This window comes from Perognathus longimembris, chromosome 12 (assembly GCF_023159225.1).
Source record: "Perognathus longimembris pacificus isolate PPM17 chromosome 12, ASM2315922v1, whole genome shotgun sequence".
Classification (NCBI taxonomy): Eukaryota; Metazoa; Chordata; class Mammalia; order Rodentia; family Heteromyidae; genus Perognathus; species Perognathus longimembris.
Window position 1 is genome coordinate 11,909,455 of NC_063172.1, and position 27,146 is coordinate 11,936,600.

The 27,146-nt window shown below is 40.0% G+C and overlaps 1 protein-coding gene across 4 annotated transcripts in view; it reads right to left on the reverse strand.

Moving 5' to 3' along the window:
• Nsmce2 (NSE2 (MMS21) homolog, SMC5-SMC6 complex SUMO ligase) overlaps positions 1–27,146 on the reverse strand; it is a 214,035-nt gene that overhangs the window by 37,059 nt on the left and 149,830 nt on the right. The window contains exon 6 of one of the 4 annotated variants that reach the window (XM_048358385.1): positions 12,315–13,899. The exons of the other annotated variants lie outside the window; for them this stretch is intronic. Within the exon in view, the coding sequence (XP_048214342.1) occupies positions 13,898–13,899 (2 nt within the window). The 3' untranslated portion in view covers positions 12,315–13,897. Of the gene's footprint in view, positions 1–12,314; positions 13,900–27,146 lie in introns of those variants that run through there. 4 annotated transcript variants of the gene reach the window in all.

Consider the following 27,146-nt stretch of genomic DNA (forward strand, 5'->3'; position numbering starts at 1 on the left):
TCATATTCTTAATAAATGAAGGAGAAACGAGCTCCAGGAGATTGAATGGGTCACAGTGACTCAGCCCCTGTCACCCCCAAGCCATGGCTGATAGTGGGGCTTGAGAATATCATTGGCAGAAAGAGACAATTCTCCTGGAGAGTGGACAAGACACTTGGAAGACCAGGGGACTAATGAGAGGGGCATAAATCAGCTGGGGATTCAAATACAGCTGTGGTAAACGGATATACAGCCATATATGATAGTGGTTGTTCCTTGTTCCTTGTTTTTTTTTTTTTTTGAAAACCATACTGAATACCCCAAACACACGGCTATCATACATTTCCATGGTACCTCAGAGCACTCATGTTAGGCCAGGCATTGTTCCAGCCATTCTACACACATTATTTCTTTTAATCCCCATGACAATCCTATAATATTCCAATTCACATCTCAGGGATACAAAAGCCAGGAGCATAAAAAGTTATGTAGCTCACTCCAATTCTCACAGAGGGTGGGCTGGGAGTAGAACTCCCTATCTGCCCCTTGTCTGAGTTAGAGATTGTCTAAATTTTGACATTTTGGAGTGAATTACCCCAAGTGCCCTTCAGGGCCCTAGCAAAATGTTTCAAGTATTTTCCTGATGTTTCACTCCATTAATTACACAAGCGATTATAGTTTCCCAATAGCAAGATACGATCTATTGTTTCTGTTTAATCCCACCTCATTCCACCCAAGGTCTACTTAAATACAATGAGTGGTCAGAATAGAAATAAAATTGCTTTTGAACCTACATGTTTTATGGTCTTTTGGAAGTTCTCACTGCAGAGCTTCAGCATTTCCTTCTTAAAATCTTTTAACCACAGACTGGTGCTTCTTGTTGACAGTCCAATCTTATTAGATCATGTTCTTGCACGGAGTAGGCCTTGCTCAATACTCTCGAAATTTCAGACCTTCCAAAGCTATGAACAACTTTCGACTGAGAAGTCTGCGACCTCATGTGAAACTGGAGTCATGGGAATTGGAAGAAATTAATAAAATATTTCTATGGTAAAGTGAAACAGTCATGACAGTGCGATGTCTTCTGATCTGAGTTTCCAAAGTGTTGAATGAGTTTTTGTACACACTGATTACACACTCTCACTTGGGCAGGATTCCACTTGATGTTTTCCTGGGATAGGTCTTTCATGACTGCTGCACACTGGCCTCTTGTTCTGCCCCAACTGCCCCCAAGTGGCTGCTTGGTGCTAAGAGAAACATTTTTCCTTGCATCTTCAGAATGAAGAGATAGTAGGTAGGACAGGAAAAGAACTTGCACAGCGGCAGATTTGTACCAAGTGAGGCAAGCTAGCCTGAACAGATATGCAGCTGGGGGGGGGGGGCGGCTGTGCATCTCATAAAAAAGTGGACAGAGAAGATGGAGGCTGGGTATAAATGGCTTCCCAACACAGTACTTTGCAAGTACTCTTGAGCAGATTACCATTTCTCTCTCTCTCTCTCTCTCTCTCTCTCTCTCTCTCTCTCTCTCTCTCTCTCTCTCTTCTCCTCCGCTCCTCCTCCTCTTCTTTCTCTTTTTTGTGCCAGTACTGGGGCTTGGACTCAGGGTCTGGGTGTTGTCCCTTAGCTTTTTCATTCAAAGTTGACACTCTACCACTTAAGCCAAAGCTCCTCTTTTGTCTTTTGGTCGTTAACCAGAGATAGGAGTTTCACAGATTTTGCTGTCCTAACTGGCCTCAAACACGATCCTCAGATCTCAGCTCCTGAGTAGATAGGATTACAGGTGAGAGCCACCAGTGCCCAGCAACAGCATATTACCTTTGTACTGTGTGGCCTCATGAATCAGTTTTCAACTCTGTGTAAGTTAAACAGGTATCTTATTTCCCTTCTCCACCTTCAGGCTCCCTTCCCCACCTAGAGCTTATAACTTCAAATCAGCAGCCAAAAGTAGATGACTAAGGACAAGGCCAGAGGGTCAAACTTTGGGTGGCTGTTTAGCCTGTATTGCTGGTGGAAACCAGAAGAGCATAAAATGCTACCACGAAAAAGGTCAAAGGAAAAGATTTCTCTGACTCAAAAACTACCAGGTGAGTACAACTCTTAACCATGTGAATTTAAAATATAAATGACACACACTGAAAAAAAAATTAAGTCTTGGGATTTCTCATCTTAGATTGAGACCAAAAGGCTGGAGATACAGTATTTAGCATCTTGTTAAAACTAGGTCACAGTATAATGAGAAGAATTTTGCTTTTCATTTGGGATTATATTGGAGAGAAAATGGCACAGGGTACTGTGGGAAGATTTATACACTGGCATGCCTGCAAGGCTAGGAAAAAAACATGAGTATCGGAAGTGGAACAAGTTGGGGCTATGGCAAGGCACGGGCCCAGGGAGGGACCATCACTTCACTTGACAGACTACTTCCACACAGTCAGGCTCTGTACTGTCAGACTGGCTGTTAAAATACAAGTTGGAAATGCTGGTTTCTATGTAAAACCACCCAAGTCTTGATACATTGCAACTAACTGATGTATGTACATACAATGAAGTGGGCCAAACCAAACATATCAGTGGGCTGGATGTAGCTGAGGGAGTGCTGGTGTTTGACCTCAGTGACCACAGTGAGGGTTCTTAACCCTTGCGCAGTTGACAGAAACAAGTATTGGCATGCCCCCCCTTGAGTCAGTGACACGGTGGCTGCTTGGTCAAAAGACTCTTGTCAGAACTCTGTGGGTTTTGGAGACAGATCCAAGAAGCTGATGTGCTGCTTTGCCTCATGACATCAGCTCCACAGCTCCCTTTTGGGAGAGACAGGTATCCTGATAGCTCTAGGGAAAGTTAGAAAGGGGATGAGATGCTCAGGAGCTGTAAATGACTCTGAACAGGGACTGCCACCATCTTATTTTAAAAACACAGTGGTTAGCCAGGTGCCAGTGGCTCACACATGTAATCCTAGGTACTCAGGAGGCGAGATCTGAGGATTGTGATTTAAAAGTAGTCCACGCTGGAAAATTCATGAGACACTTATCTTCAATTAACCAGCAAAAATCCAGAAGTGGAGCTATTGCTCAAGTGGAAGAGTACCAGCCTTGAGCAAAAAAAATCTAAGAGACAACACTCAGGTCCTGAGTTCAACCCCCAGTACTGGCATAAAACAAATAGATAAAAGACAACAACAACAACAAGAAAACCCCCCATAGCATTAGTTCTTTGCACTCTAGAGACAAACGAGCTGAAGAAGTACAGCTAGACAGAATATTCCCCTCCTGATCTGACAACATATTATGAAACAGAGACAGTGTGATAGTTGCCTGCCTGCCTGTCTTTATCATTCACCAGGCATCTTGCCATCCACCAGGCTTTCAGCTATCTTCCCAGACTGAAGCATTTCTAAACACAGCATGCACATGTGATTGGAAGGAAGAAGGCTTCTATTTTAAAGTTCCTTGTCGTTGGCTTGATACTGACTATCCACTCAGTTCAACCATGGAAGAGATATCTGTAACACTAAAGAAAAAAAAAGGGGGTGCTGGGTGCTGGTGGCTCATGCCTGTGATTCTACCCGTTCGGAGGAGGCTAAAATTCAGTGGATTGTGGTTCAAAGCCAGCTTGAACAGAAAAGGCCATGAAATTCTATTTGAAAATAACCAGTAAAAAGCTGGGCTAGAAGCATGGCTCAAGTAGTAGAGCACCAGTCTAGAAAGCCCGAGGCACTGAGTTCATGCCCTGGTAATGTCCCCCAAAACCAAAGGAGAAGAGAGGAAGAGGAGGAGAAGGCTGGGGAACAAATGTTAAGCTCTTCTTCCTATATTGAGAGATCTGACCTGGTGTGATCTGCTCTGGGTTGATGAACTCTTGACCTCACCAGCAGTGGCTCCTATGTTAAATGCTGTTCTAATTCATTGGGATAAAGGAGTAAACACACCAGGTGCTGATGGGTCACACCTGTAATCCTAGATACTCAGGGGGCTGATCTGAGTAAGGATCAGGTTCGAAGTTAGCCTGTGAAGGAAAGTCCCTGAGACTCTTCATTTCTAATTAGCCACCAGAAAACCAGAAGTGGCACTGTGGCTCAAAGTGGCAGAGCACTAGTCTTGAACAAAAGAGCTCAAGGACAGCACCCAAGCTCAAGTCCCACAACTGAACCCCCCCCCCCCCAAAAAAAGGGAGTAAAACACACTCCACATTCCATTTACAGTATTAGGTGCCCCATGTGTACTAACCTAACACCCAGTGATGAATGCACTATCCCTACCCTTGCTTTACATCTGTGAAAGCTGAAGCACAGAGAGGCCAAGAATTGTGCCCAAGGTCAGAACAGTGATAGTTGGGACAGGAATTCAAACCTGGACAGTCTGGCTCCAGGGCCTGTGTTCTTAGCCCTTACACTAGATAACCTTTCAAAGTGAAGACTGCATTATCAAGGTAAAGGCCATGATTTGAGACAGGGCTGTTTACACTAGGAAGGCCTAAGAATTTTCTGTTCTGGTGGTCAGTGGAAAGGAATTTGCTACTTTCCCATTTTATATAGTAGGCCTCTTAGAGCAATTATGCACTCAGGAAAAAGATCTAAGAGATTTCAGTGTAAACATATTTGGCTTGAATGTTTGCTACAGTGAAGCTGCATCACATTATGACAAACTCATAATTTAGTATGGAAGACGGGAAGAGTAAGAGAGAAAGATAGCCACACAGAGATAGAAAGGTTTAAGTTGGGCCATGGATCGCACAAGGCTAGTAGTTTATATATGAGTCTCATTTCTTGGTGATAGGCCTTTGAATGTGCCTTTGGAGTTGATCTTAGGTAGAACCCTATGAGAACACTATAATAATAGAACTTAAGCCTGTAATGATAACTGATAATGGCTTGTCATGGTTGTTTCTTGGCTTTTTTTTTTTTTTAAACTGATGGCTCTCCACCAGGTTCTATGAAGCAGTGATCAAGTAAATGCTAACAATGACTCTGCTAGCTGATTAAAAAAAACACATTTACATGCAGAAGGATTATTCTATACTTTCATCAGAAAGAATTATACTGCATACAGGCATAGGTTTCTGAATTCTCAAGCTAGGTAAGCATTTCTCTTCTTTTATTCAGTTAGTTTCTAACTATATACTCCTTGCTATCTGAATGATCACATTCTCTCCCCAACAGTCCAGATCAACAATGCCTCAATCTCCCTTTTGCTCCCCAACCCTGTCCTGAGATACAAGTCTGAAATTCTAATAGCCTTCCAGACATCTCAGTCTGAAGTAGGCAAATTGAGCTTATTAACATTTCCAGCACAAGGATTTATCTTCATCCTCCTTTAGCCTCCACTTCCTCTCCTTTTATTTATTTAACGTGGTTTAAAGGGAGCTCTGCTGTCAGACAAGCCCATTTTCAAATCTGTGGGAGATACTAACTGGCCATATAACTTTGGGCTGCTCAGAGTTTAGGTTTCACAATAGTAAAATGGCAAGGATACTACTTACTCTGTAGGCTTTTCATGATGACTAAATCAAATACTGTGTAAAATCTTCAGCTTAGTGCCTGCTGTAAAAGTACCTTTCATTATTCTCTGTCTCAGGGAAGTCAATATATCCATCATTTAGCCTCCTAAAATGGAGAAGTTAAAGCCATCCTTTACTTCTAAAGTTCCTCTCCTTCCACCACCACCTCTAATTCAAGATAGTCATGTTTTGTCAACTCTACTTTTTTGTTTGTTTGTGTTTTTGCTAGCCTTGGGGCTTGGGACTCAGGGCCTAAGCACTGTCCTTAGCTTCTTTTTGCTCAAGGCTGGCACTCTACCACTTGAACCACAGTGCCCCTTCTGGCCTTTTCTGTTTATGTGGTGCTGAGGAATCGAACCCAGGGCTTCATGCATGCAAGGCAATAATCTACCACTAAGCCATATCCACAGCCCTCAACTCTCATTTTTTAAGCCTCAAATCTGGATCTTGACTGCCTTCACTGAAGTCCTCATTCATCTAAACTGCTCTAACCAATTGCTAGCTGGTTTTATTCCAGATCTCTCTATACTTTATATATCACAAGGACACCAAAGTCAACTTTGCTAAAATCATATTGATCCTGGCATCCCTCTGCATATAGATCTTCATTAGCTTCCATAGGTCAAAAATCCACATCTATACCTACTAGGAATGTGGTGGTAACTATCACTACACTATACTAAGCATCCTGCCAGAACTTCTATTAATCAAATTAGGGGACCGTACTAGGGTTTGAACACAAGACCTCATATTTGTTTGCCAGGCAGGTACCTGCTACTTAAGCCACTTCACCATCTTTGCTAGGATTTTTATTATTCATTTAATCATCACAGCAATGCTACTAAGGTGAATACAAGTATCTTGCTTTATAAAAAATGAGGGCAATTATTAGCTACAAGTTCAAGTTCAATAACTTGCCCATGACTAAATCAGTTTGAGACTTGAATTTGCAAACAAGTTAGACTTAAGCCTGTGCAGCTCTCAGTAAAATGAATTCCTTTTTGATGTATATGACCAACTCTATAAAGTCAAAAAGTAGAAAAGTTGAAGGATAAAAATCTCACAAAAGTTACAGTCATAACGACAACCTTGTTAGAAAGGTCCAACATAGAAGGATTTCTTTTAGCATTGGAAAGAATGTTGCTTCTTTGGCCCAGACAAGAAGCTGACATGTATTTTCTGGCCAAGTTACAGAAAAAAATTATGTTTAAACACTATAGCTCATTTGATGCAAAGAAATATTTTAAACCTTTTTTTTTTTTAAATAGTACTATTAGTTATACAAGGTGGGGGGTTCATTGTGATGTTTTCATACATGTACACAGCGTCCCCTGATCAAACTCACCCCCCTCTATCACTCTTCTCATCCCCCTTCTTCTCTTTCTTAAAACAATTTCAACAAGTCTCAGATGCAATGAAATCTTACACTGGGAGCGTGAGAGGAAGCCGAGGCCAAATGAAGGAATGGCAGGTTGATGGCACTCATGCTGTCTTTCGGTATGGGATGTTGGACAGGTAAAATCACCTGTACTATTTACATTTTTCTATTCATTTTGTCCTCTCTCCATATTTGCTGGGAATGTACAAGTTGGACTTGTTTACAACAACTGGATTCTCTGGCTAAGATTAGTTATAATGGACTCTAAGTACTTATAAATTACCTGCCTCTGCCACCCATCTATATGCTTGGCACCAAGCATTGTCCTTTGCAAATAACAGGCAGCTAATTTATAAAATGGATTATTTCCCCTTTTATCTTACAGTTCAGCCTTTTAAATAGTCATCAAAAATTTCAAGATTATTGAGTAGGTCATTATTTGGTCCTAAAAAAAGAATTAACTTGTTTTCAACAAGACTTCTGTCTGCCCTTCATATTTGGAACTGTGGGTTGGTCTTGAACAAGCAAACCAACTTTGAAGCTGTCCATCAGTTGTGAACAACATCTTGCAGAGTAAGGAATTGGGACAGTTCCCACAGGCTCGTCTGAGTCAAAGCTGAACTGCAGGTTTATGAGTGGAGGCAGCTGCTGTGTAAACTGCCTCATCTTTTGGTCTAGTGCGGTCAGAAACAGGAAACTGGACTTTTGGTATTTTGGTCTTTGATTCTACTCTGCCCTTTAAAGGCATTCAGCGACTCTGGGGGGTTTTAATGTGGGAAAAGTGAGTTCATTCTAAGTGTCCATTTGAAAATCAGAAGGTATGGGAAGTTGTAGCTTGGACACTTTGTACCTGCTTCAGAAAAAAATGAGGGGTGTATGTTGTATGCTTAGATAGTTCCTGGTTTGCAGGAACTCCTATAGCAGTTCCTACTAGTTCTTGAGCAGTACTGCCTTACCAAGTGGTCGAGTCTAAAATTAGCCTTGTTACACCCACTCTGGTGTCCAGCACATCTTCTTTACCCACTAAGTTATGACATGACATCACAAAATCACACAGACTTGGTGCACACACTACCCTGAAAGCTTCTGAATTCCCTTTCCTCTCAGCTGCCTCCCTGGGACGGTGTCATGTGCCTCATTCCAATGTGCTTGTTCTAAATGATTAAGTCCGATTACCCAAGTCAGGAACGCACAGTGTGTACTTATTCCAAGAGCTCAACAATAGTAGTTATTATCTTTTTCTCCCCAATTTTCACTCCACAGTGACCTCCAGATAAAAGTAAAAGTTCTCCCTGTGGCCATAAGTTCCTGTGTCACCCAACTCCTTAGCTCTGACCCCACCTCCTACTTCCCTTTCCATCACTCTTCCCAAGGGGACTTTCTTGTCACTTCTGGAATGTGTCAAGGTAACTCCCACACCAGGGCCTTTGCACAGACTGATTGCTCTAATTGATTCCCAAGGTTTCCAACAGCATCTGACATATATGAGACATGCAATACACAAGCACACTGACCAGTATGGGAAACTGGTATCTGGGGAGAACTGGGGCTCAGCTTTTTACAAGTCCTGGTATCTTTCTTAGGCTCCTTTGGAACGAAGCAGAACTCGGTCTTCTAATAGCCTCGGTCCTCTCACACTGCCTCCATCACAGGGGAGTGGGATAGAATAAGCTGCTATTATTATTCCTTATCTTACAGAAGAAAACCAACTGTGTATGGAGAGGTGAGCTTGCCGATAGCCATAAAGCCAGTGACTGATCTAACTGGACAGGGAAGCCATTGCCTCCCCAGGTCTTGTTAGAAGGCTGCTGAGTGGTACAGTTAGCTAGCTTTCAGAGAGTACAGGGCAGGTGACTTTCCTCAGCAACTTTCCCACAGGCCACTGGGGTTCTAGCTCATTCCCTACGCAACCCTGCCAAGTGGTGACAGAAGAGATCATGTGAAATGGTCACAAAAACTGTTCACTCCAGGGACAAAAAGGCATGACCAAAATGTTCTATTGCTTTGAAGTTATATTTCACAAAATCAGCTAACCATTGTGACACAGAAATACACACACATCACAATGATGGGTCTGGAAATCAACGAATCAGGTAACATTTGGAGCTGTGGTGACTGCTGGTGAGGCAATTTTAAAGCTGCATGACAGTCTCTTGCCCTAAGTTAAAAGTTCTTCAACTAGTCTCAGTGAAATTAATGATTCCCAATTCTCATCCAATAAATGCATTAAAGGAGTAATTCTATTTTTTCCTTAAGGGGGCCATCCCTAGTTTTCAAAAGGCAACCTGTTGACCAAGGAGCTCCTCTTGAGGCAGTTAAGAAACTGATATGAAGCATGTATCAACTAGAATATTTATAACCTCCTGAGCTCCACAGATCTAAAAATGCAAAATGTTTGCTGAGGATGCTATACATATTTTAAAGGTTTGCTTTCAGAATGGCTCACTGGGTCACAGTGAGCTGTGAGATACAGGGGGAAATGGCACATTCCTTTTCAGTGGCATCAGCCACTCAGGAAATGTGCTACCTTGGGAATGCATACAAATAGATATTTTAACAATAGGTGGGGACAAAAAGTATACAAGTAACTGCTATGGGGTTATGGAATTGGATTTATCATTATCACTCTGGACACACCACCATCCATACTGACTAACGTAGTGTTGTACTGAGTTGTACAGTTATCAAGATTAACTTTTAAAAGCCACCTTGCTTATTCTGAAACAGTAATGCCACAAGTCTCAAATTGGTGACAACAAACCACATACCACAGAGTATTTAAATGAATCAGAAAATCCGGGTGGGGCCTAACTTTAAAAAAACAAAACCCAAAACATACCCATAAATGGACCCAGTGAGTGGGGACACAAAGAACCCTTGGTCATGCTCAGGGATACTCAATTCTTCGAATAGTCCTGCTCATTTTTATCCATGAGGCAACTACAGTGAAGACAGTCTCAGTAAATTAAATTCCCCATATTGCCTGGCTAATAAGGCGCAGCCCCAGAACCAGCAGCTTTGGCCATGAATCCCTAGAGTCAAGCAAGCATCAGCCAGGCCACCTGATTTCAAATTCTAGTTCCCACAGTTACTGGTTCCAGATGTTGAGCAAGTTTCTTAACTCTATCTCGGTTTCCTCATTGGTGCAATGGGGATACAAGCAGCCTCAGAGGGCCGTGGTCAGGATGAATGAGGTAATTTATATAAAAGTGCTTGCAACAGTGCCTGGCATGCTCTCAGTGCTATTTTTGCAATTATCTGACTTCAAAGTCCATGCTTGTTTTTCCACATCAAGGGTTAACGTTATGAAACATACATATTTATATTGATACAATTCATAATTACTTTGTCTATTGGAAATAATCAATAAACATTTGATAAGTATGATATTCCACTATGTCTCATTTCAGAAGGAAAACACAAAACGTGGCCAAACCCAGCTTTTTCCAGCCTTCAGAAAGACCTGAAAATGAGATGAGGTGCTTGTACCAGAGGTGTCTCTACCAAGGGAGCCACTCACTCGGTGGAGACTGTTAGAGAATTGCCAGATTACCTTAGGTGGGAGGCGTGGGGGTAACAGAAGCCTCAGGGATTCTGTTTTATTCTAGAGAAGGTGGCTGAGCTATCTTCTGTTGTTGAATTAAGGAACTTTATTCTTTAATTTTAATTTTTTAATTGTTATTATAAAGGTGATGTACAGAGATGTTACAGCTACATAAATCAGGCAATGAGTACATTTCTTTTAGGACAGTGTCACCCCTTTTCCTTGCTCTTTCCCATTTTTTTTTCTTTCAGGAATTTTTTTTTAAAGCAAGAACTTTATAATTCAAATTATGTTTGTTTACATAACAGAATTGATACAATAAGCTATTTCACAGTAAAGAATTACAAAATTAAAGCAAGGAGTGTTTTAACTTGTTATACTTTGCTGACAATTCTTTTTTCAGGGTGGATAAGACAAGAATTTGGTTTTTTTTAATTAATTAATTTTTAATTAAGTTGTTCAAAGGAATTTCAATCCAACATATCAATCTGTAAGTATAATGAATCTTTTTTTTATTTGTTTTGCTTTTTGTTGCCAGTCCTGGGGCGTAGACTCAGGGCCTGAGCATTGTCCTTGGCTTCTTTTTGCTCAAGGCTAGCACTCTGCCACTTGAGTCATAGCACCACTTCTGGCTGTTTTCTATATATGTGGTGCTGGGGAATTGAACCCAGGGCTTCATGTATACGAGTCAAACACTCTTGCCACTAGGCCATATTACCAGCTCCAGAATTTGTTTTTTATTTTACTATTTTTAATAGTTTTTTTTTAAATCAAGTAATCTAGGATTAGCACTATTTGCTAGACCTGGACATGTATTTTTACAGGAACGCAGCTTCTGTGGCATTACACTTAGACACTCACTCCCTTTAACTGGAGAACATGAAGGTAGCAGAGTCTGTTAAAACTATATGTATGTGTCTGAGAGTGAGAGAAGTATCCATTTATTCATTGATTGATTCTAGGATATCTCGTAGTAGAATGGCCTGCAAAAGTGATCATAATAACTTAAATTGATAAATGTCTGTGAATGACAATGTTTGCAACAAGAAAGAAAATACTTCCCAAATTTCTATACAAAGTAAGAAAGAAAATCAGGGTAACTAACGCTCTTTTTTTATTCCAATTTTGCAGTAGAAGGGAACAAGTAAAATCTCTGATCCATTACTTAGTACTGGGCTTGAACTCAGGGCCTCATGCTTGCTCTTGAGAGGCTTTGGTTACTCAGTTGAAGCTCTATCATTTGAGCTATGTCTCTAGCATGACATTTTAGAAATAGTTTCAAGGAGTTTTCTGCCTGGGGTTGCTTCAAACCACAATTCTCCACATCGCAGCCTGCTGAGTAGCTCCAATTACAAGTGTAAGCCACTGGCGCCCAGTTCTGATCCGTTTTTGTTCCATGAAAGTATATCTGATCTTTTTTTTTTTTTTTACAGGAATAAGAAGATTTGAGTTTGTTCCTCATCTGCAGTTTTCATCTCATGTTTCCAAGAATATGAAAGAGGGAAAGGAAATCTAACCAACTTTTGTAAAAATTACCACAAAAAAACCCCAAAACCAACAACACAGCCCTACTGTAGCAAAAGCCCATGTGTTTGCTTCCCTATTTGGGTGTGTGCTCTCTCATTCATACATTCCTTCATATCTTCTCTCAGTTTCCCTCAGGTCTCTTCCTTTCATTACTAGTACATGATAGAATGGACACAGTGTTCACTAAATATGCTATGCCCATAGAGGAGTGAAGGCTGTGAGCTCTGGTATAGTAAGCACTAACTTCTAGTAAGTCTCAGTTTGTAAAATGGAGAACTATACCTGGTATAGAGGGAATATTTTGGAAAGACAAATGAGACAACTTATATAAATGCAAGGCTGCTAGCATAATGACTAACTCACAGGTAAGTGGTCAACCAAATGATAGCTATTATTATTATTATTGGGCTAATAATTTGTGAAAACAGAAACATAAACTATAATTCCTAATGATACATCAATGAATATCATTTAGCTCTTCTTTAATAGTTCTGAAGGCACAAGGCTCAGGATTTTTCAGCCACTCAGGAGCTTTAGTAGAGGCAATAATTACTACTGGGTCATGATTAGTTAAGTTTCATCCAAATGTTTTAGTTAACATAATCCTCAAAACAGAATTCACAGAAGTTAAAAAACAAACATAAAAATTCAGCTTTATCAATACATAAATCTGTGGCTTCCCTTTACTTTGGAGCAGACAAAGCTCAAGCTTTGCATATAAACTTAGTGATTCCTTCCAGCCAGCCCCCAATGGAGCCACATAAGCCTATACTCAAAGTGAAGGAAGAAATGAGGCAGAGCATATGATGATATGTTATATAGGGACGAACAATCCACTCTCCCCTTTCCTTCTTTGTCCTTCTCAAGCCTTCTCTGTGCTGAGCTCACTGAAGGCAAGAGCTCAGAGCCCACTGGGGAGCTTCGAGTTACACGTGCCTCCCTCCATGGGTCAGAGATGACCAGGTTACTCTGAGGGATCCTAAGACTCTTTCTGAAGAATGCATTTCAGCTCATCTTTTCCTTATCAAATGGACTTTCTTTCCTCATCTTTTCCACATCTGTAGCTGATGAAATCAAGACGGCAAAACTCTGAAAGGTACCTTCCAATGCCCCTCTCATTTTCTCTTTAACAGAAACACAAACACACAGACTAGGGGCTCCAATCAGTAAGTACAACTGGTCTAGAAAACCACTAAGAAGTGGAAGCAGAGGGCTGAAAATGGCAGTGTTTTTACTGGAAACAAGGAAGGCAAACAGTCAAAAAGGTTCTTTTCCTCCTCTGCAGCCAAAACCTGATGTCATCCCAGCAAGATGACACTCAAGAAAGCCCAGCCTATTTTAAGCAGTTTCAGGTGACATATAATTGGCCCACAGTGAGACACAGACTGATGGATCACAGAGGAGAAAAAGTTCAGTGTGTTGTGAACCACCTCTAATCTCAACTGATAAAACCAGAAGAGACATGCATCTCCATTTTCAAGTGTTTGCTGGGTGACATCACACTGAGGATTTAACCAAAGTGCTGTCTGGATTAGCCAGTAAATGTCATGTAATAGTACTTGATATTGACTCAGATAAAGGCCCAGAACACTGTGAATGAATTCACAATGCAAAACACATTTCCCAGATAAGGACATAATCTTAACTTTAAGTCATTTTACTTTTTTAAAAAATATAACTCTAAACCCATAAATGATATTCATTTTGTATTCATCTATGGTTTCCTTTTAGATAGTCAATTCAATTTCCTTATTAAAGTATAAGGTTGAAACAGTTGCCCTAGACTGGTAAATATTACAATATTCATCAGGGAAATGCAAATCAACACAAGACACTACTTCACGACCACTAGGATGGCTACAATCAAGAAGACAGTAATAACAAGTGTTGACGAGAATGTGGAGCAATTGGAACCCTCATACATTGCTGGTGGGAATGTAATAGGACGTAGTCGCTTTGGACAACAGTCTGGCAGTTCCTAAAAAGGATAAACATAAGGTTACCATATGACCCAGCAATTATACTTGCAGATCATCAACACCACAAGAAAAACAAAAACGCATGTCCACATATGCGTCAAGGTCCACAGCAGCATTATTCATAACAGCCAAAAGATGAAAACAAGCCAAACAACCATCAACAGATTAGTGAGTGAATAAAATACAATACAGCCATATAATGGAATGTTACTTGATATTTAAAAGGAATGAAATACTGACACATGCTATGACACAGATGAACCTTGAAAACATTATGCTGAGCAAAAAGAGCCAGTCAAAAAACACCAGAAAGACAAACCACATATGCATACTTATACTTGTATGAGATATCCCAAACAGCAAATCTATAGAGACAGAAAGAGTGGTGGCTATCTAAAGCTGGGGGAGCTTGGGAGAAAATAGGAAGTGAATGCTTATTGATATGTTTCTTTCTGAAAATGCTATAATATTGTGGTGATGGCTTCATAAGCTCTGTGAATATACAAAAAAACCCAATGCACTGTATTCTTCAAACAGACGAACCGAGTGAGGTGGGGCAGTACATTGCTGCAATCCCAGCTATTGAGGAGGCAGAGTCAGGAGGATCACAAGTTTTTTGTTTTTGCAGTGGTAGGACTTGAACTCAGGGCTGGGTGCTGTCCCAGAGCTCTTTGCTCAAGGCTAGAACTCTACCACAGCTCCACTTCTGGTTCTTGAGTGGTTAACTGGAAATAACAATCTCATGGGGATTTTTCGTGCCTGGGCTGGCTTTGAACTGCGATCCTCAGATCTCAGCCTTCTGAGCAGCTAGGACTACAGGTGTGCGCCACCAGTGTCTGGTGAGGATCACAAATAAAAGCAGCCTAGGCAAAGTTAGTGAAATGCTATTTTAAAAATAAAATACAAATGAGAGGATAGTAGTCATGGCTCAAGTGGAAGAGTACTAGTCTTCTTTGCATGAACCTCAAAATTTAATTCCTAGTACTATAAAAACAAAAAAAAGCAAAAAAAACAAACAAACAAATCAAGATGAGCAGTAAGATATGTGAATTTTATCTGTATACTATTTTACTCTTAAAAAAAAAAAAGAATCCTAGCACACTGGATGGGGGAAAGAAGATCACCCAATTTGGGGTCTCCTCAACCTTCAGTGTTTTACCCACCATGATGGCCTTCACAGGTAGGTAGGTAGCTCCATTACCCTTGCAAGTACTCACTGGCATGCTTTCTTCCTTTTGTATTCCTTATCAGGACCAGTATGGAGCTTCCACATGCTCAATGATCTTTTAGTGAACTGAATTTAAATAAACACCAAAGTTAGCTAGCTATCGTAGAATGCTAGTCAGCACCATTATAGCTGTTGGCCAAGCTAAATCTGCCAGTACAATGTAACATAACACAGTGATGTCCTTCACATTTGGTCAGTTCTGGTTAAAATACGATTTGTTGCTCTTAAAACTGCCCAGTTGAGATCTCCCTGATAAAACTTTCTAGGTAGGGGTTACTTCCAAAATAGATTAATGGGCAAGACCCCTAACAGCTAAGGCAAGGCAGGGCAGCATTCTATCCTATTTAAGGTCAGGAAGCTTCTCCAAGTGACCTTTTGTGGTGATTATTTGTTTTGTTAATTCCTACACTGTAGTTTAGTTTGATGTTTAGCTAAGATGACTTGTGAAACCAGGTGAGTTGCACACTTAGGTTCTTCAACATTGTCTGAAGGCTCCATGTGTCACTTTCATTTTTGTAAAATGAGAACCATTTTTGTGATGGTATACAGAACTCCACAGGATACATAGGATACACTAAGTGTTCAATACTATAAGTCAGTATTGTAGTTGAATCTACTATTTTTTTCTTAAGAACACCCAAACAAGGCTGAGACATACTGTCATTCTGGATGACTTTAGTAAAGGTCAAAGTAAAATTATATTCTGGTGAATTCTTGGCTGGGGAGCTGCTGTAGTTTCGGTAGTTTCAGTTTCTAGTGCCCCTGCATAGGTCCATGTGGTACAGGATCACCTCCTCCTCGGTGGTGTCTGTTATCAGGAAGTATTCCAAACTACTCAGAAGTGGGGTCTAGTGAGAAGTCTTTGATTGAAGGGCATTGACTCTAAGGAGGGACCCAGCTCCTTCCTATTTCCTGTTTCAAGTAGAGCTGTGGCTCAAAGTGGTAGAGCACTAGCTTTGAGCAAAGGAGCTCAGGGACAGCACCCAGGCCCTATTTCCTGTTTCACTCTCTGGCCCAAGTTGGGTGTTTCTCCTCCACAACATGTTGCTGCCATGATTTCCTGCCTTACCACAGGCCAATCCACAGAGTAGAACCTCTAAACCTGTGAGCCAAAATAAGCTTTTCTCTAGGAAATTGATCATCTCAGAGATTTGGTTCCAGTAATGGAAAACTAACACAGAATGCTGCTCCCTACAGTAGAAAGTGCTCAATCGGGATGACATGCCAAAGTTTTAAACTTGCTTTTTTTTGGCCAGTCCTAGGCCGTGAACTGAGGGCCTGAGCACTGTCCCTGGCTTCTTTTTTGCCCAAGGCTAGCACTCTGCCACTTGAGCCACAGCGCCCCTTCTGGCCATTTTCTGTATATGTGGTGCTGAGGAATCGAACCCAGGGCCTCGTGTATACGAGGCAAGCACTCTTGCCACTAGGCCATATTCCCAGCCCCTTAAAGTTGTTTTTTGAATGTTATACGACATGTTGAGAGGAAAGGTTGCTATGTGTTGTTGGGGTTGTCACTACCATGGCTGTGCTTTGAAAAGGAAGGCAAGACCTACACCTACCATAGTTCTCATTAGACATGAGTACTGTTCACAATGTCCAACGATCTGAATTTGCTCTGGAGCTTTCAGCACCAACAGAACCAGGGAGTTATGTAGTTTGCAGAAGCCAACAATTCCTGTGGTAAAAGCTTCTGAGCAACATTTCCTAAGCTCTCAGCACTTTCTTTTTGATAGACAATTTATTTTGAAACCTCATATTTTATCAATAAAATTCCTTTCCTTATGTTTCCCATTAATATCTTAAATTTATATCTTAATAGTTGCAGACAACAAAATTATTAATATCCTCTTCCTCCTGGATCCATCACTATACATTCATCTAGCCTTTCTTACAGGTGTATAGGGCCCATGCTCAATCTAGGCCCATGACATGTGGAGTGATGTGTGTTTCTAGTTCAAGACCTGGACCAACCTCACACTTGCCCCATGGACCACAATCAATGGAGGGGACTCAGAATGATTGAGCCATAGAAAGGAGGTGTCTGGGTTGTGGAACAGACAGTCTATCTACACTGAACCTCACATAGGGAAAACCTATAGTAACAAACCACTAGGGTTTGCAGTTGTTTATAGAGAAGCTCTAGTTAGTTATTATAATTAATAAAGCTAGGGGGAAAAGTTGTGCTAATTATTGCTTAGCAGATCTGGCTGGCTTCCAAAAATGTTCTTTGTTAGACATTGGCTACATGTATACTAATAGAACTCTGGAAAAACACATTCCCTAGATATCTTGTCCTCTAGTCTATAATCTGACAGTCATGTTTCCTGGAGACTATCTTTCTATCATACTGACAAAGTTCATCTTAGTGTGTCATCTGATCCTGTCTGATTCTGTTTTAGGGAATGTGTCTTTCCCATTGTGTTATTTGTAATCTTAATCCAAATCTCCCTGCAGAATTGGCCAAAGTATATCTCCTATTATACACTTAATCATTTAACATCAATGAAGAATTGCTTTCTAATTACATCAAGCTTTGTGCCAGTAATATACAAGTTTAAAATTGGAAGATAAACATGAAAATATATCAGCAACATTAATGAAATGTATTATAATTTTGTTTTTTATAACAGCTTTTAGTAGCTTATGTTTTAAATGAGCTACTAAATCTACAAATGTAAATCATTTGTGTGTGTTTATGTCTGTGTTGAAATTATCAATGGAATACGATGTAAATAGAATCTATGGTTACTTCCTCCAACCTCGTGGGATGAATAAGTGAAATTAGTACAGCTATTTTCTTTCTTTTTGTGTCTGTGTGTGTGTGTTATCACTGAGGCTTGAACTCAGGGCCTTGACTGCTCACTTAGCTCTTTTATGCAAGGCTGGCGTTCTACCAATTGAGCCACAGCTCCCCTTCCAGCTATATTGCTGGCTAATGGGAGGCAAGAGTCTTATAGACTTCTCTGCCCAGGCTGGCTTCAAACTGTGACCCTTAGAGCTCAGCCTCCTTTGTAGCTGAGATTACAGGCATGTTATCAGTACACAGGTAACTTTGGGCAATTACCTTCTAGAAGTTTCTAGTTTGTTAATCTCCCCTTTCCCTCTATCCCCTTTTTAAAACTTTCTTAGGATGCATTATATTTATAGTTTTGTATCTGCTCATATGTTTATGGCTTGCTCTTATTACCAGACTAATTCCCATGGAGGCAGTGCTCATATTTGCTTTTGTTCACCCAATGAATATTTATACTAAATGCCTACTGTCAGGCACAGCTCCATGCACTATGAATGAAACTTAAACCTTAAGATATGGTAACTGGCCTCAAAGTACATAAAGCTTGGTGAAAGGAACAGGCAACAAGCCTATTAATAATATATACTGGGCAAATGTTACTAATACTGTATTTTTCATTTCATGCTTTCTGGTACAGGTAGTCTAGCTCACTAGCTCACAATGCCCCATTCTAAGATCTGACTCGTGCATTCAAATGCTACAGTGACTACATTTCCAGTGTCTGTTTCCTGTCTCCTTGGTCACAGTTTCCTGGAGCACAGTAGATTTCTGACCTATGCCACATCAACCAACTCTTTTGTTCTGAGAAGGGTGGAATTGGAACTGAGAGCTCCTAATCCAGTCTCGTCTATCCAGCTGAATTGAAAGAGGACACATAAACCTACAAGCTATAAAGCCAGACGGCCAGAGAGGCTGAACAGAAAGAAAAAGAAGCAATTTACAAAAAAATAGAGACAAGGAAGGCTGAAGAGTCCCACTTTGGATTCTGGTTCCCCTTTTTGATGCAACACTCCGCTTTAATTTTGTTAAAATTGATTTTTTAAATTTTATTTAAAAACATTTATTTAACTTTTTACTTAAATTTTTCAATTAACGAATTTAAAAAATTTTTGGTGAAAGCTACCTTGCATATTTTTTGCTTTTAGTCATGTCTTTATGACCTTTGTAATTAATGTGAATACTTGTAGATTCTACTCAATTTCATTCATTTTATAGCATAAGACATATGGGATGCTAGGAGTAAGTTTCTTTCTATGTCACAATCAATGCGCCTGTTGGATTTTAATATTTAGGGATTTTATTGCTGCTTCTCAGGTGCTGGCCTGGAGGTTCCCCTTTCCTCACTGGTGTTTTTGCTATACAGACTCATTTCCATCCAAAGGCAGAACATCAAAACACAATATTTTTTAGCTCTACAAAAAAACCCCACTATCACATATGTACAACGGGCTTTTGTGGCTAGTTAACATTCAGGACAGAAAATAATTCTTCTCATAAGCATCAATGGTGTATTTGTACTCACAAACAAAAAGGCTTTGATAAGAAATGCTTTGATTAAAGCCCAGTAATTGATCAGCTACTCTGATTAACAACTGTTAGCTGGAGACACAAGGAATTTGAACTCACCTAAAGAAAATACATGGCTCTATGGTCCTTCTCAAGAAAGGAAACCTAAGCTTTATATTCAAGGGGCAGAGGAGAGGGAGGAGACATATTCTAGAGATTTCAATAACAGCACACCCACAAACATCTGCTACTTTGATTCCTTCGTTATTCTTCAACATTTAGTAAGCAGAGCTGTGTCAGGCACTGAGAATGTAAGAGGAGTACAATTTGGTCTCCTTCCTGAATGAGCTTGCAGTTAACTGGGGAAGTCAGACAAGAAACGAGAAGATCACAGTGCCCTCTGATAAGTGCCATGCTGGAGACACTAGCTTGATGGGAGGTATCAAACCTACTCTGGGGTGAGTTATGAGCTGAGTGTGAGAGGATGAGCAGGTGTAGACAGACTGAGTAAAGACAGAAGGGTGTATTTAGAAGACAATTCTTACATGCTAACATCTAGCTGTCCTCAAACAGCTGTATCATGAACAAGACACGAGATAAATGCCTGTATTTTCCCCTGAAGCTCTCGTTTCCAATGCTTTTCACATGCTGAAAATCAAAGATGAATTAAAAAGAGGAGTAAAAGTGTGAAAGGCTGCTTAGCCTAGTGGGCATGCAGATATAATGTGTTTGGAGAGGGGCAAGAAGGGTTTAAACACACACACACACACACACACACACACACACACACACACGAAAAATAAAGCCTAAAGTAAGTCTTTATGAATAAAGAAGAGTGCATTCTAACCACAATCAAATTGATTAGCCTTTCATATACAGAAAAGAACACAATTTATATGACTGCTAGGAAAAGGACTACAGCATAGAAAGAAGGTTTCAGAAATATCTATCCAGGCTAAATAGCCCAGTTGTGATTACTGTGAATGGACAAAAAGTCTAGGCTAATTATCACTTCAGGTTTTCTCCTTAAGTGAATAACCTATTAACTCAAGTGGGGTTTGCAGGAAATTTCAGGAGAAAAAGGTCATGATGACACTGAAGTACTCCTGTGACACACCAATGGACAGAAGCAATAAGGCCAGGATGATGGCTAGGGACTTCATTTGCAGACAAAAAAAGCTGAAGCCACAGAAGCAACTGAAATGACACAGGCAAATTGGTAGAAAGGACAACAGGGAAAGAAGCTCCCTCTGGTGAAACCAGTGGAGAAAAGTAATATTCTCTGAATCAATATATCCCATTTTGCCCTTTGTGATTAAAGTTTTAAAAGAGGCAAAAAAAAAAAAAGGACAACAGGGGTAGCAAGAAACATATTTCATTTTAGTAGGAGTTGAGAAGGAGCCCAAAGGAGATCAAAGATCTTCCGAGAAAGGATCAAGAACTGGGTTCTGAGCTGTCTCATCTCAGGGAGGTTGAGGCAGGAACACTGCATGAGCCCAGGAGTTGAAGGTCTATCTGGTCAATGGAGTAAGACCCTGTTTTAAAATGAAACAGTACTGAAAAACTTAATGATTAAGGTTTAATAAGATGTGGAGTAAGAATTGTGTAGTATGCAGGTTCCTGTGATATTTCCTAGAGAGGTTTTCCTGAATGGTGGGAGGGGTCAAGATGGCATGGCTGAGGAGTGAATGGGATTGAGCAAGTAAGGAAGAGGTCTCTTTCTTCTCTTTCTAAAGGGAAAGAATTGAGCAGGTTTGTGGTCCAAGAGGAAAGTTGGCAGAGGCAAATGATACTTTGAGAAACATAACTGAAGGACAGGTCTTTAAGAGAAGGCTGTCCTAGTTAGGTCATCCACTGAAACCAAGTTTACCTCCTCCCCTCTCTCTCTCTCTCTCGCCAGAAGAGCTGCCAAAGAGTGTGTTCCAAGATCAGGCACCATGGAAAGCGGTAACTACAAGTGTAAGGCCATGTAATGGGAGTTACACTGGAGGTGCTGAAATTAATTATGAGTTCTGTAATGATTAATCTGAAGATTTCATACATGTCTGGAAAATTCTACAGAAAAAGCATGCCCCAAGTCCTGGAATGAACAATAAAACACAGTCCCTTGGCTCAGAGAATTACCATCACCATGTAAGCATGATTTTCTTGGGATGCAAAGGAATCAGAGCTGAATTTGAGTTCCAGCTTTGCTAAAAATTAAACATTAGCTTTGGGTCATTTCTTTTGTGAAATGCTCTACCTAAATAAAATGTAGGGAAGTGCTGCTACAGCCAGGCTTAAACAAATTTATAGACATGATATTACCTTGTAAACACAGGCTTGATGTAAACTGTGTGGAAATCTTGGAGTCTGTTTGCTGAATAATTTGTCAGTACTGGTAAAACTGCCAATATAGAGGGAAGTATGCATTTACGTACTGAACATCAGTGTTCACGGATGATTACTTCCTGCTGATTTTCTGGTAACTGTGTGATCTTGAAAAGACTAGGTGGCTAGGTGCTAAGAGTAGAGTGCAAATTGGGCACTGAGGGGGTGGGAAGCAAGTGTTGCTAGTAGCACTGTCCTTTGGGGGTAGTGGGTAGTAATGGAGACAGTAGGAACAAGACTCTAATAGATTCTAATGGTTAAGGACTCTGGCTATTATCACAACAAATGAGTTGAAATCATGGCTCAATCACTTAGTTACACATGTCCCCTTGGACAACTCTACCTCACTGAGTTTCAGTTTCCTCATCTATCAATTTAGACATACCATACATCCTTGGAATGTTGTACTTATTAAATACACCTATGTGTGTACATCTATGTATGTGTGTGCATACAGATGTGTATGAAGAATTCCTGGCATATTCTAAGTGTGCCATAAAGGGGACCTACTGCAGGCTTCACATGTCCTAGTGTTGTTTTCACATATAGCTGTCAGTGATTTATTCTTACTATGGGCCAGATACTACTAAGAGCTTTATGGGTACAATGTTGTATAAATGACATTTTAAAAATAAAATGTTCAGTAAGTCATCTAATCTTTAAAACTCTATGATCAGAGTTATGATTGTCTGTCATCTCCTCTGAATCTTCAGGGTATTAAACCATCCCAGTGCAAAGTAGGCATTTGAGAAATACTGGAAGGAAAGGAATGAGGAGGAATAGACTACTACGGTTTGACCATGTCCCTGAAAGTTTATGTGTCTGAAAGTTAATCCTCAATGTAACAATCTTCAGAGGTGAGACCTTTAAGAAGTTCTTAGAGCATGAGGGCTCTGACCTCATGACTAGATTAATGCCATTACTGCGGGAATGGATGAGTTACTGAGAATGAGTTGTTACAAAAATGAGTTTGGTCCCCTTTCTGCTTTCTTGCCTTTCTCCTTTCTGCCATGGGATGATCCAACATAAAGGCCTTTGCCAGATGATGTGACCTTGACATTGGACTTGCTTTGAGAACCTCAGAAACAAATTTCTTCATAAATTATCCAGTATGTGGTGTTCTGTGACAGCAACACAAATTGGTTTATGACAGATGTTGAGTGCTGTTAATTCAGGTGCTATGAAAGTCAAAGACGAAGAAAAAGAAAAGCAAACCATCCTTAACCTACTGAATGTGATAAAGATTTTCTATGAAGTGCCACCATGCCAAATACCATGTATTTTTACTTCCCCTCACCCTGGTATGCTCCTTCTCTCCATCTGGCAAAAGGTAAGGGACCGGTTACATTTTACATTTGCTAACAAAGACTGCTTAAAGCAAATATCTGTTGCCTTCCAGAGCAAGCCCCATCATTTTAGACCTGGCTTATTTTAATGATAAGCTCCTTCAGATCTAGTTCAATTGATACTTTGGAATACAGCATAGAAGTACATTTGACTCAAATTCCAACTATTCTTAGAATCCTTTTCACACTGCATGGTTTAAGCAGATGCAGGGCCAGCTGTTGCTATTCTTTCCTAGAATCTCACTGAGATGTAGATCTCAGATTTTTAAAAATAAACCACCCAGGTTTTTATCTCTGTGTCAATTAGCACATTAGCTATAAAAAGAATGCTGTACAAATCAGGATGTCCTTCCACGAGCTCTGAGGGGGGAATAGTTTTAATAAATCTATTTTCATTTGGCTGTATTTTTTCACAAAATAAAAATAAAATTCTCCCTAGAATAGGAAAACATACTCTTTGTTGCTGTTATAGTTATTCTAACGTTATCATGGAATGATACAGTGAGTGATCTAATAAAGGCCTTTCTTTAGCAACAAATTTAACTTGGCTTAGCCTAGTGCAAATGTCTGTGCATGCTTTCACACCCACATCATTTCCTTTCAGGAGGCTTAAAGATACTGAGACAAATTGGAATGCTATGTCTTTCAAACTGTGGAAGGTCAGAGAAACAGCTGAATTGCTCAAATACTACCAAACTGGGTACCTGAGCTGGGGAAGTTGAGTGTGCAAGTCCTAGGTGTGGACAGAACTGCTCCCCTTCTGCCACCTCACTTCAAAGACAGGGCTAATGGACTGAGAAGTCTTAAAAGATCAACAAAGCTCTACAGATCATCTTCTCTGAAGTGAGCATAGCTGAGCTCAGTGTCAATCTGTCACCCTCATTGCAGGCTGCAATTGGAAGTTTTTTAATGCAAGACTAACAAGAAGTTGCAAGAACTGAGGTTATTTCTCTTCTTTGAGGGACATTTAAAAATAATATAGGAGTATCTCAAAATATAAATTTTTATTCTCGCAGGTACATTTTATTTATCCTAAAGTCAATAACAGCTCTATCGGTGCCATCATACTGAATCTGGAAGATTTCTAAACACTCTTTCTCATTACCTCAGGGTACCCAAGTTGATATGGAGACAAATTAGGCACTGAGTTCCCCTATGGTCTATGTGTTGACAAGTATACCAGGACGGTGGTACCCCATTCCCTATGCCGCTGACAGTTCCTCCAAACCACCAAACAGTACTTTGCACTTGGCATAGCTTTATGTTTCATAATACATAACTATATTTAATCTTCATTACTCATTTTATTGATAACCACAGAAGTTTACCAAGTAGTTCGTAGTTGGTTACAGTTACTAAAAGGCACAAGTGCTTGAACCCAGTCCTGCTGATTCTAAGGTTTGAGGATTTAATTTTTTTTTTTGTGGCAATGGTATTTGAACTCAGAGCATGTGTTTAGTAGATAGGCACTGTACCACATGAGCCACAGCCACAGCTCTTTTTGTTTTAGTTTCTTTTGACATAAGATCTTATCATTTCTGCCTGGACCACCATAGACCTCAACCTTCTTGTCTATGTCTCCAATGCATTGCTCCACCAACCTTATTGATTGAGATGAGGCCTCTCTAACTTTTTGCCTAGACTGGCCTTGAACCACAATCCTGATTTCTGCTTCTCGGGTGGTTGAGATTATAGGCATAAGCCACTATACCCAGCTCTACATTTAGTGCATTCTTAATCACAAACAAAGAACATTAGCAATAACTATTATAATGCATTTACCATGTGCCAGGAACTGTGTTGTGAGCTTTCCAAATTAGGTTATTTTAATGATTATGATGAAGATTGTTAAAAGTACCATATAAAATTACCTTCAGACTGCAGACATATGGTATAAATAAAACAAAAGATTTCTGTCTTATCTTCAATGTAATGCATTATGTACTTATAGAAATTATAAAAAAAAATAATTAACCCCCCCCAAACACTGTGGTCTCAAGTCTTGAGGTTATAGAAGACTCAACCTGTACTTTTCTTCTTAGTTACAGATTTGGAAAGCAAGATGGCAGAATGGTTAAATAACATACCCACAGTCCCACTGTTGTCAGGAAATCTGGGCAGGCTAGCCTTCTGACTTGCTTTTTTTCCAACAATTACACTCTAGTGACTTCCTGAAACAACACTGTTCTTATAAAAACTGTCCTCATAATATCAGTTTGTGATACAGGGAAAGCTGAAAGAAGGGAGAGTCCAGGCCTGTCCAGTGGGCTCTTCAGTACATGGCAGTGATGCATTGGGGTCTCCCAATCTTGTACAGTGAACCAGCACACACAGCATGTTACTACTGGTGCCCATGCACCACAGACTAATCATTCACAGAGGACCCAGAAGATTCAGTGGGAACCAATAAATCTCTACGGACATAGACTAGAGTATTAACTTTTTTCTGCAAGTGACAGCTGTTTTAAAAATCAAAGACATAAGCCACAAATACTCACCAAATACTGATTCTCAAACCATGGGGATTAGTGAGGTGGAAAGAAAAAAACCCCACAACAACAAAACAATGTGTACTCCACAAATAAGCTATGTTCAGCTACATGCTACTGGTTTTGTCACCAAAATCTGATTGTCTCCAGCACTAAAGTACCAGTGCAAGATTTACAGATGGGCCAGTAGTCTTTTCTTGGCTCCTGGCAGAATGACCCACACTGTTGTCTTGAAGTACTCTGCAGTGTGGACAAACAGTTAAGAATTGCCCACCTGCATGTTCTAAGGAAGAGAGGCTATTGCCAGAAAAAGATTTGAATGCTTAAAGCCATCTTAATCTGTTTATGATCATCACAAGATTGTAGGCAAAGAAATGTTGCCATCTGTGTTCACTGACCCATTGTGGGTAGGTGAGCAGCATTTTCATTCTGAAAGCTTGTGGTCTCTGCAGCTGTGCACTGTTCAGGAAAATTAGAGGGTTATATAGGGCGGAAGCCAGGGAGGCAAATGTTTTTGAGAAATTATTAACTTGTTTATTTCATGCAAATGTAGTTACTGATAAACTACAACTCAACTGATGAGAATTTCTTTACAAAACTTTGAATAATATAATTTAAAAATCCCTATGTCTTAATAAAGAATCTAGACAATTAAAGGGTATCCTCCTGTCTGGGTCCCAAACAAAAAGCTAAAAGTGCAGGAGGGGTGAAAAAAACAAATGGACTTACATGTTAAGAGTTTATACCATAACCAGATTAGCAAAAATGGAGACTTTGATTTTAGAAATGAGGTAATTAGAAATAGGGTAATTTCTAAACAGGAGTTTTTGCTTTAATACTATACATGAAGAGATATAGTTCCTCTCACTTAAAAAAAAAACCTGTTAAAAAGGTTGTAGTCAACTCATGCTTTGTTGCTTCAACTAAGCAGCTTGCACACAGAATAATAAAGCTGTTTAATGAAAGAACATAATAGGCTTAGCAGATGTTGCAATCGCAGACATTTTAGGTAACTAGTTTTAAAAGAACACCTTCCACCCATTTAGAAATACTCTGGGAAGTGACATTCTCTTACTGAATTCATGAAGGTTTTCTCTGAGGGAATATTTGAGCCTATTTCTCCCTAGTCAGAAACATAAGACAAAAATTTACAATGCATCCACTTCCACCAAAAGCAGAGAAAGGAGACTCTACTCTTTCAACTACTTAAAGTACCCATGCTCCTGCTTGCATTGCTCATGAAATTAGACAGCTTTCAGAACTCACCTTTACCATTTGTTCCCTGGTGGCTTTATGGTATTAAGGAAAATAGTTACTTTCTTGGCAATGAATCCTTCAAGGTTTAATCAACCACCACTAGAGAAGCACATAAAGATGATTCCTGCCTGGGAGGAACTAATCCTCCAACAGGAAACAAAAAGTACCAAACAAAAACACATTCATTGTTCTATAGTTCAAGCCATTTGTCACTAATTCATGGAGAGGGCAGATGTTTGTGTTGTGCTTACCAACT